The sequence below is a fragment of the Neoarius graeffei genome, chromosome 4 (assembly GCF_027579695.1).
Source record: "Neoarius graeffei isolate fNeoGra1 chromosome 4, fNeoGra1.pri, whole genome shotgun sequence".
Lineage (NCBI taxonomy): Eukaryota > Metazoa > Chordata > Actinopteri > Siluriformes > Ariidae > Neoarius > Neoarius graeffei.
Genome location: NC_083572.1, coordinates 5,736,107 through 5,750,969, shown reverse-complemented (window position 1 = coordinate 5,750,969; position 14,863 = coordinate 5,736,107). Strand labels below are relative to the sequence as shown.

Below are 14,863 nucleotides of genomic sequence, written 5' to 3'. Positions count from 1 at the left end.
AACAGCTCTAGACAAATTGCGGACCCACAGACACCATGTTGGTTCTGGAAAGTTCTGCTTGATGTCGGTACCTGGTCTCTGAAGCTCACTTTAGTAACCGTTCCCTCTGGTTAGGTTTTCACTGCTAAACCTGCCTTGAATTTGGAATGGAAACGAAAACAACCCGGTTCTCACCTGAAATGAAATAAGACTGCCCACATCCTGCCTTGCCCCCACACCATCCACTGGTTAATTTATCACCATGTCTTAATTATTCACACACCCGTGTGTGAGAGAGATGGAGACATCAGCAGCTGGTGCTCATGGGAGTGTAAGATGATCTACTGTCCTGCATACAATATCTGAGAAAGATCTGGACGTGTGTGTGTGTAAACAATATGATGAGCATCGTCGTTTGAGTAGCAAGTGCTGATAGACCATAATTTTACTTCATCGTGGAAGATGATTAGCAGATTATAAATGGCAGTTATGTGAGGTCGTGTTGAACAGGCTGACGTCTACTGTACAAGCTGTAACTAGTAGCCTACCGCATGTCTTTCCTGTGCTACACCTGTATATTATTTAGTAATGATTTATAATCCCACTATCTGGTGTCACCCAGAAGACAATGGATTCCATTTTAGTCGCGTTCCTCTCCAGGAAGTTTCTTCTTGCCACCTGTGTCACCTCTGGTTTGTTCACGAGGGATCTGGAAAACTTGTTAAATCGAATTGAACTGAAGACGCACATGGAAAATGCCTGGTGCGGTCCTAATCCCAGAGCTCTTCTAAATATAATCATCAACAGTCTGTAATTCTTCAGGAGGCGGAATCCTCACCGTAAACTTTTGTGCCACAGGTCGAAGCACGGCACGGCGTGTAGGCGCACATACTTCTGCCCACCAGAGGAGCACTCGAGGCAGCCGTAGACGGTCTCTCTGCGCTGGTGGGACTTGCTGCAGAGAGCACACAGGCCTTTGGGGATGTTATGGTTGAGCAGGTTGACGCGAGTGTGCTTGTCCTCACGCAGGTACGATGTGGACAGGTCGGTCATGCTGGCCGCTTTCTCGTAGTAATCCGCCACGTCATCCATGTACAGGTCTGAGTGCGTGAGCTCCTCGAACGTTCTGTCGTCTGTGACGGGGAAGGAAAATGACCCATCGTGAAACTTGTTCTACTTTGCTCAACGCTAATTAGCAATTATTTTAAAGATTATATATAGGCTATTACACGGCTGCGCGAAGATATGAAGTTTATCTTCAAGTGGTGAACACGAGAAGATAAACTTCATATCTTCTCACCACTGTGTAATGTTCTTTATATTATACAGTGGGGCAAAAAAGTATTTCGTCAGTCACCAATTGTGCAAGTTCTCCCACTTAAAAAGATGAGCGAGGCCTGTAATTTTCATCATAGGTACACTTCAACTATGAGAGACAGAATGAGAAAAAAAATCCAGAAAATCACATTGTCTGATTTTTAAAGAATTTATTTGCAAATTATGGTGGAAAATAAGTATTTGGTCAATAACAAAAGTTCATCTCAATACTTTGTTATATACCCTTTGTTGGCAATGACAGAGGTCAAACGTTTTCTGTAAGTCTTCACAAGGTTTTCACACACTGTTGCTGGTATTTTGGCCCATTCCTCCATGCAGATCTCCTCTAGAGCAGTGATGTTTTGGGGCTGTCGCTGGGCAACACGGACTTTCAACTCCCTCCAAAGATCTTCTATGGGGTTGAGATCTGGAGACTGGCTAGGCCACTCCAGGACCTTGAAATGCTTCTTATGAAGCCACTCCTTCATTGCCCGGGCGGTGTGTTTGGGATCATTGTCATGCTGAAAGACCCAGCCATGTTTCATCTTCAATGCCCTTGCTGATGGAAGGAGGTTTTCACTCAAAATCTCACGATACATGGCCCCATTCATTCTTTCCTTTACACGGATCAGTCGTCCTGGTCCCTTTGCAGAAAAACAGCCCCAAAGCATGATGTTTCCACCCCCATGCTTCACAGTAGGTATGGTGTTCTTTGGATGCAACTCAGCATTCTTTCTCCTCCAAACACGACAAGTTGAGTTTTTACCAAAAAGTTCTATTTTGGTTTCATCTGACCATATGACATTCTCCCAATCCTCTTCTGGATCATCCAAATGCTCTCTAGCAAACTTCAGACGGGCCTGGACATGTACTGGCTTAAGCAGGGGGAGACGTCTGGCACTGCAGGATTTGAGTCCCTGGCGGCGTAGTGTGTTACTGATGGTAGCCTTTGTTACTTTGGTCCCAGCTCTCTGCAGGTCATTCACTAGGTCCCCCCGTGTGGTTCTGGGATTTTTGCTCACCGTTCTTGTGATCATTTTGACCCCACGGGGTGAGATCTTGCGTGGAGCCCCAGATCGAGGGAGATTATCAGTGGTCTTGTATGTCTTCCATTTTCTAATAATTGCTCCCACAGTTGATTTCTTCACACCAAGCTGCTTACCTATTGCAGATTCAGTCTTCCCAGCCTGGTGCAGGTCTACAATTTTGTTTCTGGTGTCCTTTGACAGCTCTTTGGTCTTGGCCATAGTGGAGTTTGGAGTGTGACTGTTTGAGGTTGTGGACAGGTGTCTTTTATACTGATAACGAGTTCAAACAGGTGCCATTAATACAGATAACGAGTGGAGGACAGAGGAGCCTCTTAAAGAAGTTGTTACAGGTCTGTGAGAGCCAGAAATCTTGCTTGTTTGTAGGTGACCAAATACTTATTTTACTGAGGAATTTACCAATTAATTCATTAAAAATCCTACAATGTGATTTCCTGGATTCTTTCCCCCCATTCTGTCTCTCATAGTTGAAGTGTACCTATGATGAAAATTACAGGCGCCTCTCATCTTTTTAAGTGGGAGAACTTGCACAATTGGTGGCTGACTAAATACTTTTTTTCCCCACTGTATGATACGGACACATCCACAGAAATAAAATATGCAAGTTGATTAAAAGAATTTTAATTTTGAACTGGCTCACCATTTTGACAATGCAGTGGGAAAACACTGGGAGTGATATCAGAGTGAAATATTAGGAATTATTATACACACGACACTTTTTCCATGGAATAAAAGCACGTGTTGTATTTCCTTTTAGCAGGTTTCACTCATTTGGCTTGACAGCATGCAATATTGTTAGCATATCGCTTATCCTACGTGTATTACGTCTCTCTACCCAATGGAGAATGAGCATTGAATATGGTTTACGATATTGCATGGTTGTCAAGACAACATGTCACACATCAGAGAAGTAAAACTTCCACGCTAGCGAACGACTGGGACAATTTGTAAACAAACATGGCCGCCAGGTTTGCTTCATTTAAAAAAATATGGAAAATTTTGAGAGAATTCTGAAAGAAAAAAATGCGTTGAACACCTGAAAGGAATGTGTATGTATAATAATAATAATAATAATAATAATAATAATATTGGCTGCCTTTTTGTGGTCTATCAGATATATTCCATTCAGCGACTCATCTTTGACTCGTTCAGTATCATGCGAGCTGAATGGAATATATCTGATATACCATTCAACGCCAACCAATATTATTTAAATACAGTTAGGTCCATATATATTTGGACACTGACACAAATTTTGTTTTTTTACCTGTTTACTGAAACATATTCAAGTGTTTGTTATATAATGGACATGGACATAAAGTCCAGACTTTCAGCTTTCATTTGAGGATATCCACATTAAAATTGGATGAAGGGTTTAGGAGTTTCAGCTCCTTAACATGTGCCACCCTGTTTTTAAAGGGACCAAAAGTAATTGGACAATTGACTCGAAGGCTATTTCATGGGCAGGTGCGGGCAATTCCTTCGTTATGTCATTCTTAATTAAGCAGATAAAAGGCCTGGAGTTGATTTGAGGTGTGGTGCTTGCATTTGGAAGATTTTGCTGTGAAGAAAACATGCAGTCAAAGGAGCTCTCCATGCAGGTGAAATAAGCCATCCTTAAGCTGCGAAAACAGAAAAAACCCATCCGAGAAATTGCTACAATATTAGGAGTGGCAAAATCTACAGTTTGGTACATCCTGAGAAAGAAAGAAAGAAAGCACTGGTGAACTCATCAATGCAAAAAGACCTGGATGCCCACAGAAGACAACAGTGGTGGATGATCGCAGAATAATTTCCATGGTGAAGAGAAACCCCTTCACAACAACCAACCAAGTGAACAACACTCTCCAGGAGGTAGGCGTATCAATATCCAAATCTACCATAAAGAGAAGACTGCATGAAAGTAAATACAGAGGGTTCACTGCACGGTGCAAGCCACTCATAAACCTCAAGAATAAAAAAGGCTAGATTGGACTTTGCTAAAAAACGTCTTAAAAAGCCAGCACAGTTCTGGAAGAACATTCTTTGGACAGATGAAACCAAGATCAACCTCTACCAGAATGATGGAAAGAAAAAAGTATGGTGAAGGCGTGGTACAGCTCATGATCCAAAGCATATCACATCATCTCTAAAACATGGTGGAGGCAGTGTGATGGCTTGGGCATGCATGGCTGCCAGTGGCACTGGGTCACTGGTGTTTATTGATGATGTGACACAGGACAGAAGCAGCCGGATGAATTCTGAGGTATTCAGAGACATACTGTGTGCTCAAATCCAGCCAAATGCAGCCAAACTGATTGGTCGGCGTTTCATAATACAGATGGACAATGACCCAAAACATAAAGCCAAAGCAACCCAGGAGTTTATTAAGCAAAGAAGTGGAATATTCTTGAATGGCCAAGTCAGTCACCTGCTCTCAACCCAGTTGAGCAGCATTTCACTTGTTAAAGACTAAACTTCAGACAGAAAGGCCCACAAACAAACAGCAACTGAAAACCGGTGCAGTAAAGGCCTGGCAGAGCATTAAAAAGGAGGAAACACAGCGTCTGGTGATGTCCATGAGTTCAAGACTTCAGGCAGTCATTGCCAACAAAGGGTTTTCAACCAAGTATTAGAAATGAACATTTTATTTACAATTATTTAATTTGTCCAATTACTTTTGAGCCCCTGAAATGAAGGGATTGTGTTTAAAAATGCTTTAGTTCCTCACAGTTTTATGCAATCATTTTGTTCAACCCACTGAATTAAAGCTGAAAGTCTGAACTTCAACTGCATCTGAATTGTTTTGTTCAAAATTCATTGTGGTAATGTACAGAACCAAAATTAGAAAAACGTTGTCTCTGTCCAAATATTTATGGACCTAACTGTATATCACTCAGATCCGCAATGTATTTCATATGGAAAATGTGAGTTTTTCAATGAGAGGATAAACTTCATGACGTTCTTCAAGCCATCATGTGATTTTCTTTTTATTATATCGACACATTCACAAACAAAAAGTACCCAAATTTATCAAAACAAAACTTATCATCGATTTCCTCACGAGCGATTATATAGAGATTTATGTCACGGTTTTGGTTCTCCATGTCCCGAATGAAGCTCGAATAGAAAATACAAGTGGCGAGTGATGCATTTCCCAGTAAAACACTTGCGTCTGTATAAGATAAAAGAATAAAAACACAAAGAGCTTTCTGACTACATTTCTCAGAATGCACTGCAGCTGGGAAACCGTGATTTGTTGTCTCAGAGGTTTTTTTCTTGTAAATTTACGACTTTAAGCTGGGAAATTGAGCTTTTCTCTAAGAATATTATCCCTCTGTACTTTCTCTTACCTACAATGGCACCAATACACCGTCATACGGGGTCACTGGCATTCTGTGTGTGTGTGTTTGGCCTGCTAGCTTCCCCAGGCTAATCCGTACACCAAGCTGACTTCACTTTTCCCAGTAAAGCCTAGGTCACAACCGGACGTACAATTTTTTGGCCGTGCAATTTTTGGCGTTTCCCAAATCGCTGCGTTTTTTTTTGTTCGTGGAGAAAGACGTACGTTGGCCGTAAGTTTGTCTTGCAACCTTAAAAAACCGTAAGCGCCCGTAGAGTTTGTTTGACATGACAAAGAACCTCTGCGGCCAGTCTATGGCTCGAAAATCAGCACGTCACATGCGCGTCCTCCTTGCGTTTCTTTCATTTTTTGCACGTAGACCGGCCGTAGGAGCACGTACGGCTGGTTGTGACCGAGGCATCAAACACTTGTGTCCATATAAGATATAGAAATATGGAAAAGTGTTGCTATTTGACGAGCCACATGAAATCCTGTTTGGAATTTGCCAAAAGACACTCAGGAAAAAGGTTGTGGGAAAAAGTTCTTTGGTCTGATCAGACAAAAAATGTAACGTTTTGCATTTTGGCCTTGACACAAAGCCCTGGTAGAAACCCAACACTACTCACCACCTTGACAATAACATCCCCATAGTAAAGTATGGTGATGGTAGTATCATGTTAAGGGTTACCCTTGACCTCTTGGTTGCTTTTCTGACTAATCCCCTCTTTACCCAGTCACTGATTTTTGCTGGACGGACTCCTGTTGGCAAAGTCGTAACTGGGCCACATTCCTTCCCTTTTTTAACAACGGATTTATTGGTGTTTTGCAGGATGTTCAAAGTTTAAGACACTTCTTCAGAACTTTGCATGATGCTCTGGGGTCTTCCAGGAACAGGTGCATTAATATTGAGATCATATGACTCGGTATCGTAGCAGGACGGATGGATACTTATACAATCACAACTTTTACAATATTGATTTTTCCTTCCACTTCAGAATTACAGAGTATTTTTATCCAGAATCATTCCATACGTATGCTATAATCCCAATTAAGGATTATGATCCCATTTAATTTCCAGGTTGTGAATACTTTAACACGGCGTACTATATGATGTGAGCAGGATCATATCGTCTGTCATTCGTTGTAAAAGGACACATCACATTACCTGCTCTGAAGGGGTTCCCATAAATGATTCCCGAGAAGAACCTTCGCAGCCTGCCGACTGAAAACCTGCCGATGAATCCTCCGAGCTGCTCGCGCATCTGTTCTCTCTCAAAGCCTCCAACTGACTCCGGTGCTACACAGATATCTGTTCAAACAGAGGAAAGGCAAGTTGGAAGAGATCTCATCTCATCTCATTATCTCTAGCCGCTTTATCCTTCTACAGGGTCGCAGGCAAGCTGGAGCCTATCCCAGCTGACTACGGGCGAAAGGTGGGGTACACCCTGGACAAGTCGCCAGGTCATCACAGGGCTGACACATAGACACAGACAACCATTCACACTCACATTCACACCTACGCTCAATTTAGAGTCACCAGTTAACCTAACCTGCATGTCTTTGGACTGTGGGGGAAACCGGAGCACCCGGAGGAAACCCACGCGGACACGGGGAGAACATGCAAACTCCGCACAGAAAGGCCCTCGCCGGCCACGGGGCTCGAACCCGGACCTTCTTGCTGTGAGGCGACAGCGCTAACCACTACACCACCGTGCCGCCCAGTTGGAAGAGATAAATATTGAAAATTATCATCCTTTTAGTCCACGTTCTTCCACTGAGAGCATGCGATATCAAGATTTTTGCTCCCATTTTCCTTCATAGTTGTGAAGGAAAGACTGTTTATAGCAACTATAATATAATAAGCGATAACTGTACAAACTTTCACATGTAAGTATAAACTGATAAAAAGTCTTCCGAGACATCCATGAACTTACCGAGACGTCCATCAAGACGCACATAAAGGTCAAATATACTGAAGGCTATGGTGGTGTGGGCGGGAATTACAATGGCTTTGTCACGGCCTCTGGGATTATGGATGTCATCTATCTGAAACTATAAGAGAGAGAGATGTGTGCGTAGCTTTACATGACACCATATGTTCATACACACGTTTCTGATTGTGTGCACGTGTTTACCCGCATGGTAGCCCCATGCATGCCAGCGTGGACGGTGAGAGAACACTGTCGCGTGGTGCGAATACTCTCCATGACGACGCACAATACGGTCCGTCCGCTGTCCTTAGACTGACGGATCAGACAGTGATCCAAATCGACTTTCCTGGACAGAAGACATCAGGAAATACAGTAGATAACAGAAAATCAACTTGCCAATGGACAGAGAGTTGAGTGCCAAAGATACACACCCCTCCTTTAAAACACATTTAATACATTATTGATGTAATGCAATAAATTTTGGCTGTGCATACACAGTATTAGCATTTAATATATTAACTCATCTGTATCTCCAAAAAACATTCTCATAATTCCACAATAAAAAGTCAGAAGTCATTGTCGCATCCACTACCTTGAGTTCAGCTCCCGTAGTAAGGTCGGAACCTCCACCTCATGTTTAGTCACAACCCCAAAGGACGCTTTGACCGCCACGGAGTCTGAACCGCTGATGTTGACGCCCACTTCGTGAATCAGATGGTTGCCCAGACGCCCATTTAGAGACACGTCTGACTTGTCTTCATAGTTGAGAAGCTGGTAAGAGGACACTCCTAATATCGAGAAACCGCTCAGGTTACACATCTCTTATGACAAATGCTTCACGCTTCAGATCTGTTTGCGTCTCATGTTATGTTGTAATGATGTGCGAATGTAAAAACGCATGAACAAAACGAAAAACATAACAGCAGGTCTGGAACCACAGCAAAACCAAAAGTATGTTGCGTTTGCACCAATAATGTGACATTAACTAACTATGCAACATTAATGTCTCATCTCATCTCATTATCTGTAGCTGCTTTATCCTTCTACAGGGTCGCAGGCGAGCTGGAGCCTATCCCAGCTGACTACGGGCGAAAGGCGGGGTACACCCTGGACAAGTCGCCAGGTCATCACAGGGCTGACACACAACCATTCACACTCACATTCACACCTACGGTCAATTTAGAGTCACCAGTTAACCTAACTTGCATGTCTTTGGACTGTGGGGGAAACCGGAGCACCCGGAGGAAACCCATGCGGACACGGGGAGAACATGCAAACTCCGTACAGAAAGGCCCTCGCCGGCCACGGGGCTCAAACCTGGACCTTCTTGCTGTGAGGCGACGGCGCTAACCACTACACCACCGTGCCGCCCACAACGTTAATGTAAAATCAGAAAATGATTTTTTATTGTTTTTTTGTTGTCGTGTTTTGAGGTTTTGTGTGCGTGTGCGTTTTTGGTTTTGCTGTTGTTTTGGTTTTTAAAGTACTAATGTATTTTAAGGTGGCCTATAAGTAAGAAAACAACGTAATAAACCATCAGTACACCATCAGTATATAGCCGTAAGCAGTAATGAAGGACCTGAGCACCTCCAGTATATCAAATTTGGCATGAATCCAACAAACTGCCTCGGAGAAGAACATCAAAATGTAAGATGTGTCAAAATGCACAAAACCCAAAAATAACTCACTTCCTGTTGAGTATGTCTAATACAATGTCTCATCTTATCTCATTACACCCTGGACAAATCACCAGGTCATCACAGGGCTGACACAGACAACTTGGAGTCACCAGTTAACCTAACCTGCATGTCTTTGGACTGTGGGGGAAACCAGAGCACCCGGAGGAAACCCACGTGGAGAACATGCAAACTCCGCACAGAAAAGCCCTCGCCGGCCATGGGGCTCGAACCCGGACCTTCTTGCTGTGAGGCAACAGCACTAATCACTACACCACCATGTCGCCCGTCTATTGCAATGTACGTAACAATTTTGTTCCTCTTGGGGCACCTCACACACCTACCAAATTTGACACGGATAGGTCAAACTATATACCGGGCAAAAGTCTCAATGACATGGGGGTGCTATGGAGTTCCCCAGACACACCCGGGGCCAAGCCTCTATCCCTGAGTAGCGGTGGTCAGGAGTGATGTGTGTACAAAATTTCATGAGTTTTCACCAATGGGAACCATCTCAAAAATGGCCAAGTCTTAAATAATAATAATAATAATAATAATAATAATAATCCTTAGGGGCGGCACGGTGGTGTAGTGGTTAGTGCTGTCGCCTCACAGCAAGAAGGTCCGGGTTCGAGCCCCGTGGCCGGCGAGGGCCTTTCTGTACGGAGTTTGCATGTTCTCCCCGTGTCCGCGTGGGTTTCCTCCAGGTGCTCCGGTTTCCCCCACAGTCCAAAGGCATGCAGGTTAGGTTAACTGGTGACTCTAAATTGACCGTAGGTGTGAATGTGAGTGTGAATGGTTGTCTGTGTCTATGTGTCAGCCCTGTGATGACCTGGCGACTTGTCCAGGGTGTACCCTGCCTTTCGCCCGTAGTCAGCTGGGATAGGCTCCAGCTTGCCTGCGACCCTGTAGAACAGGATAAAGCGGCTACAGATAATGAGATGAGATGAGATGAGAATAATCCTTAGGAAAACAAAACAATAGGGCTTTGCGCCTCAGTGTAGCGCCCTCTGGTGGACATTGGAGGCCATGCACCTCCTGTGCTTAGGCCTAATCAGAAAGTGACTTGTTGTTGTTGTTAATACATACTTGCTCTTATTGGTCATTATAGTGTCAGATTTCAGTATTTGCATTGATTGTAGCATAAAACCCAACTTTATCACATGATACGTGCAACACTGTCTCTCCTCAGAAGACTAGAAAGACACCAGATAGAATCAGAACACCATTTCGGTTCGTCAGAACTCTTACCCGCAGTGATCTCCTTTTCTCCCACGAGTATGTCCTTGAGTGAGAATGGTGTCGAGCCATATTTGTTCTTCTTCCAGAAATGCCTCCTCCTTTTCCTGGTCACCAGGCTGAGAGGCTGATATCGGTCGGCCTCGCTGAGGCTCGGGACGGGAATCAGGCGCCCGGTGTCCCCCACCTGCTTCACAAAGTTCTTAGTGGCTGCTGCGAACATTGCAGAAACTCATGACTCGACACGTTGAGTCAAAGCAACATTAGTCCCTCTGCAACTTTGACAGTGTTAGATGGTGTCGATGGTATCAATACGTGCAGCATGTTTGCTTCCAGAAGGCTGAATGAGAGGAGAGGAGAAAGAGAAAGAGAACGTGCCACGGCACAAGTGATAAATAATGAATAGGCCAAAGAAAGCTGATAAGCGTGGTGTTCTTCCCTGTCTCGCTTGGCCAGCTTTAGGTTGCATCAAAGCATTTCACCTACATTAAATTTCTTAATGCGGCAAGTTTATTACGTTTACACTCACAGGCTACTTTATTAGGAACACCTATACATCCACCTGCTGTTTTATTTTATGCAGTTCTCTAATCAGCCGATCCCTCGACAGCAGCACAAAGCATCAGATCACGCAGATACAAATCAAGAGCTTCGGTTAACGTTCACAGTGTTCAAACATCAGAATGGGAAAAACTGTGATCTCAAAGTGTGAGTCTAGAGTTTACACAGAATGGTGCGAAAAACAAAAAACACTGAGTTGAGTGAGCAACAGTTCTGTGGGTGGAAACAAACGCCTTGTTGATAAGAGAGGTCAGAGGAAAATGGACAGATTGGTTCGAGGTTTTTTGGTTTTTTTTGTCAGGAAGGATATAGCACCTCATATAATCACTCTTTACAACCGTGGTGAGCAGAAAAGCATCTCAGCATGCAACAGGAAACAGAAATCCACACTGGGTTCCAGTCCTGCAGCCAAGAACAAGAATCTTAGAATCAACAACAACAACAAGAAGTTCCTATTAAAGTTGCCGGTGCGTGCTTATGTTGCATACGACAAACAGTCCAACTGTCTCATTCTCATCTCATTATCTCTAGCCGCTTTATCCTTCTACAGGGTCGCAGGCAAGCTGGAGCCTATCCCAGCTGACTACGGGCGAAAGGCGGGGTACACCCTGGACAAGTCGCCAGGTCATCACAGGGCTGACACATAGACACAGACAACCATTCACACTCACATTCACACCTACGCTCAATTTAGAGTCACCAGTTAACCTAACCTGCATGTCTTTGGACTGTGGGGGAAACCGGAGCACCCGGAGGAAACCCACGCGGACACGGGGAGAACATGCAAACGCCGCACAGAAAGGCCCTCGCTGGCCCCGGGGCTCGAACCCGGACCTTCTTGCTGTGAGGCGACAGCGCTAACCACTACACCACCGTGCCGCCCTCAGTCCAACTGTGAAAACTGAAAAGAAGTTCAGTGTCACTTTGAGAAAAACTCTTCAACTGTATGAATCACGTGGATGATTATTTTCCGAAAGCAGCACGTCACTGAGTGTGTGATCGCTTAAACGGTTGAATAGCACGTTTATGTCAGCATGCAGAACATGATATCGATAAAACAGGCCTCTTATCCTGTCAGAATATCATCTCTAACATCTGCTCTTCTGATTTTGCTTCGGCTCCAGTATATTATATACCGTAGAACATCTCTGGCCTGTTAAAATAATGAGTGCTGACACGAAGGAAATGCGTCATATCCTACTATCACAAAATGTACCTATAGAACACAACAGTATAAGTTCAGAGTTCAGAGCTGTTTTATATATATACAGTATGGGAAAAAAACATGGCATCCTTGGTAAATAATTATTTTATATCGGACTATATACCGTAGCACTAGAGAGTAATTATAGATCTTGTGAATGTAGATGAATGACTACGCTGCATACCCACCACTGAGTGCTGGCCTTTTACAACAACACTCCATTCTTACAAGGGCAAAGATCCACTATTTATGGAATAACTGGCTCACACATGACCTCATGTGGCTCTCCCTGTAATTTCACTATTGGGTGGAGAAAAGTAAAGTCAAATCCTGTTTGAGGAACATTTTGCAATATGTGTGTGAGTCTGAAAGTGCGCTCTCACAAAGCCGTGTCTGTACGGAAAACAAGCGCAGTTTACACTGCTTCATTGTGGCCCACGTCTGGAACATCCCTGAGGTCAGAGTGTTAGTGTTAGTGACGATAACAACAGTAAATAGGTGTGTGTGCACACCCGGAACAAATTACCGAATTTAGTACGTTCAACAACGGGGAGGATGGAAAGTTTGGACTGTTTTTGTCCAAGGTCGCTATTTAGAAAGCAAGATCGTAGAGAGATTGTGCCTTTTCGAAGAGATCAGGTCTAACCAAAATAGCCACGAGTTCTAATAACGCCGGATAGCCTGCTTTACTTTTTAAAAGCGTTGGATGGAAACTATGCTGAAAATGACTACAGGTCACACCATAAAAGCCTGAGCTCAGCTGAATGTTTCCTTTGAAAAGTCCCCTGAGCTGAATTATGGCATGGAGTGAGCTGTTTACTATCCTCCACTCCTCCACATGGATCATCAAACGTGGTTCCTAGGCCATCACCGCTACATAGGAAGAAGAAACCAAAATCTTGAATCATACACTCGCATATGGAAGCAAATAAACACTTGGGGAAGTACCGTTATCGGAAAATAATCAACAATGAAATATGTTGTACTTTTCTCCGTTAATAGTTACAGTTAATCTTATGGAGCGTCCATAAAACAAGTTAGTTCTCACTAACTTGTTCTGACGTGTGATATAGCAGCTGTAAACAGTCATTCCTTCACTAAACTCTCTTTTATCTCTCTGTCTTTAAAGGTACTATAAGCAATTTAAAAAAAAATTTTTTTTTCAATTCTTGCTTGTTCAAATAACCTGGGTCATTCTAGAATTCTATGGAATCAATTTTGTGCCAAAATGTTCATACAATACTTTTGAAATATCAAACAAAAACGACCAATCAAAATACAAAAAAACAAAAAAAAAGTCAATTTTTTTTAGACTGGCAAACAAATTATTCGTGTAATCGTGCAAAATATATATTTTTTGCTTTATGTATTACTCTTCAGAAACCTTTTATTTTTGTTCCGCGTCTTTCTCAGTTTTGTTTGACGTAATTTATTTTGGTTGCGATTCCAGCTTTCTCGTTTGCGCTCCCTGACTTTTTGCTTGCAGTTTTGGCACAAACTTCATGTGTGGGTGGGCTGTCCAGGAACGCATTCCCATTGGCAAACTTGTGTTTGACTGACAGCTACGCTCAGCCATTCCCTACTCGGATTCTGGCGGACTGTTTGACGAGTGACCGATCCATTGACGGTAAACAAGGATCGAGTGGACTTCAGTGGCGACTATGATATTGAATTAATTCAACAAAGTGTAAATTCAATATTATAGTCGCCACTGAAGTCCACTCCATCCTTGTTTACCGTCAATGGATCGGTCACTCGTCAAACAGTCCGCCAAAATCCGAGTAGGAAATGGCCGCAACAGCCTCCGGGGGAATCGCTGAGCGTAGCTGTCAGTCAAACACAAGTTAGCCAATGGGAATGCATTCCTGGACAGCCCGCCCACACGTGAAGTTTGTGCCAAAACTGCAAGCAAAAAGTCAGGGAGCGCAAACGAGAAAGCTGGAATCGCAACCAAAATAAACAAAACTGAGAAAGATGCGGAACAAAAATAAAAGGTTTCTGAAGAGTAATAGACTGATATTTTGCACGATTACACGAATAATTTGTTTGGCAGTTTAAAAAAATTGACTTTTTTTTGTTTTTTTGTATTTTGATTTGTCGTTTTTGTTTGATATTTCAAAAGTATTGTATGAACATTTTGGCACAAAATTGATTCCATAGAACTCGGGATACATTTCACATCTCCGAGATAAACCTTTTCTTATTTTCCACAAAAGAAATCTTTATTGAATCAGTTTTGAAGAATAATGCAAATTATGACAAACTCTCACCGATAGTAATGCCTGATGTACATTTTAGATCCAATTTATCCATAAAACGTTAAATGACTCCCACCCCTCCCCCCACATTATTGGCTGTCTTTGACTCCTGATTCATCCATTCAACTCGAATAAACATGAAGTGATTCAGTCCAACAGTCTGTTTTTGGGGGGCTTATTCTATTCACTGTTATCAAGTCAATTAAATAGAAAGTCTATTATGTATTATGTGAAATTTCAGGAATTAAAAAAAATATATTTTTTAATCTGTCCCAATGGTCTTGTCAACTCTGTTAACTCTGTTATAAAACCACATAAACTCTATAAAGA

The 14,863-nt window shown here is 42.9% G+C and overlaps 1 protein-coding gene across 2 annotated transcripts; it reads right to left on the bottom strand.

Moving 5' to 3' along the window:
• Positions 1-813: 813 nt before the first annotated feature.
• pjvk (pejvakin) lies at positions 814-10,736 on the bottom strand. Of its 2 annotated transcripts, XM_060918102.1 has the most exons (6): positions 10,523-10,736; positions 8,188-8,383; positions 7,800-7,941; positions 7,599-7,716; positions 6,830-6,973; positions 814-1,112 (listed from the first exon to the last, which is right to left on the bottom strand). In XM_060918102.1, the coding sequence occupies exons 1-6, from the start codon at positions 10,731-10,733 to the stop codon at positions 814-816; spliced, it is 1,110 nt and encodes a 369-aa protein (XP_060774085.1). In that variant the 5' UTR covers positions 10,734-10,736. The 2 variants fall into 2 exon arrangements, with proteins under 2 accessions (XP_060774085.1, XP_060774084.1); XM_060918101.1 differs by lacking the exon at positions 6,830-6,973 and having other exon boundaries at positions 10,523-10,733.
• Between the last annotated feature and the right edge of the window lie 4,127 nt (positions 10,737-14,863).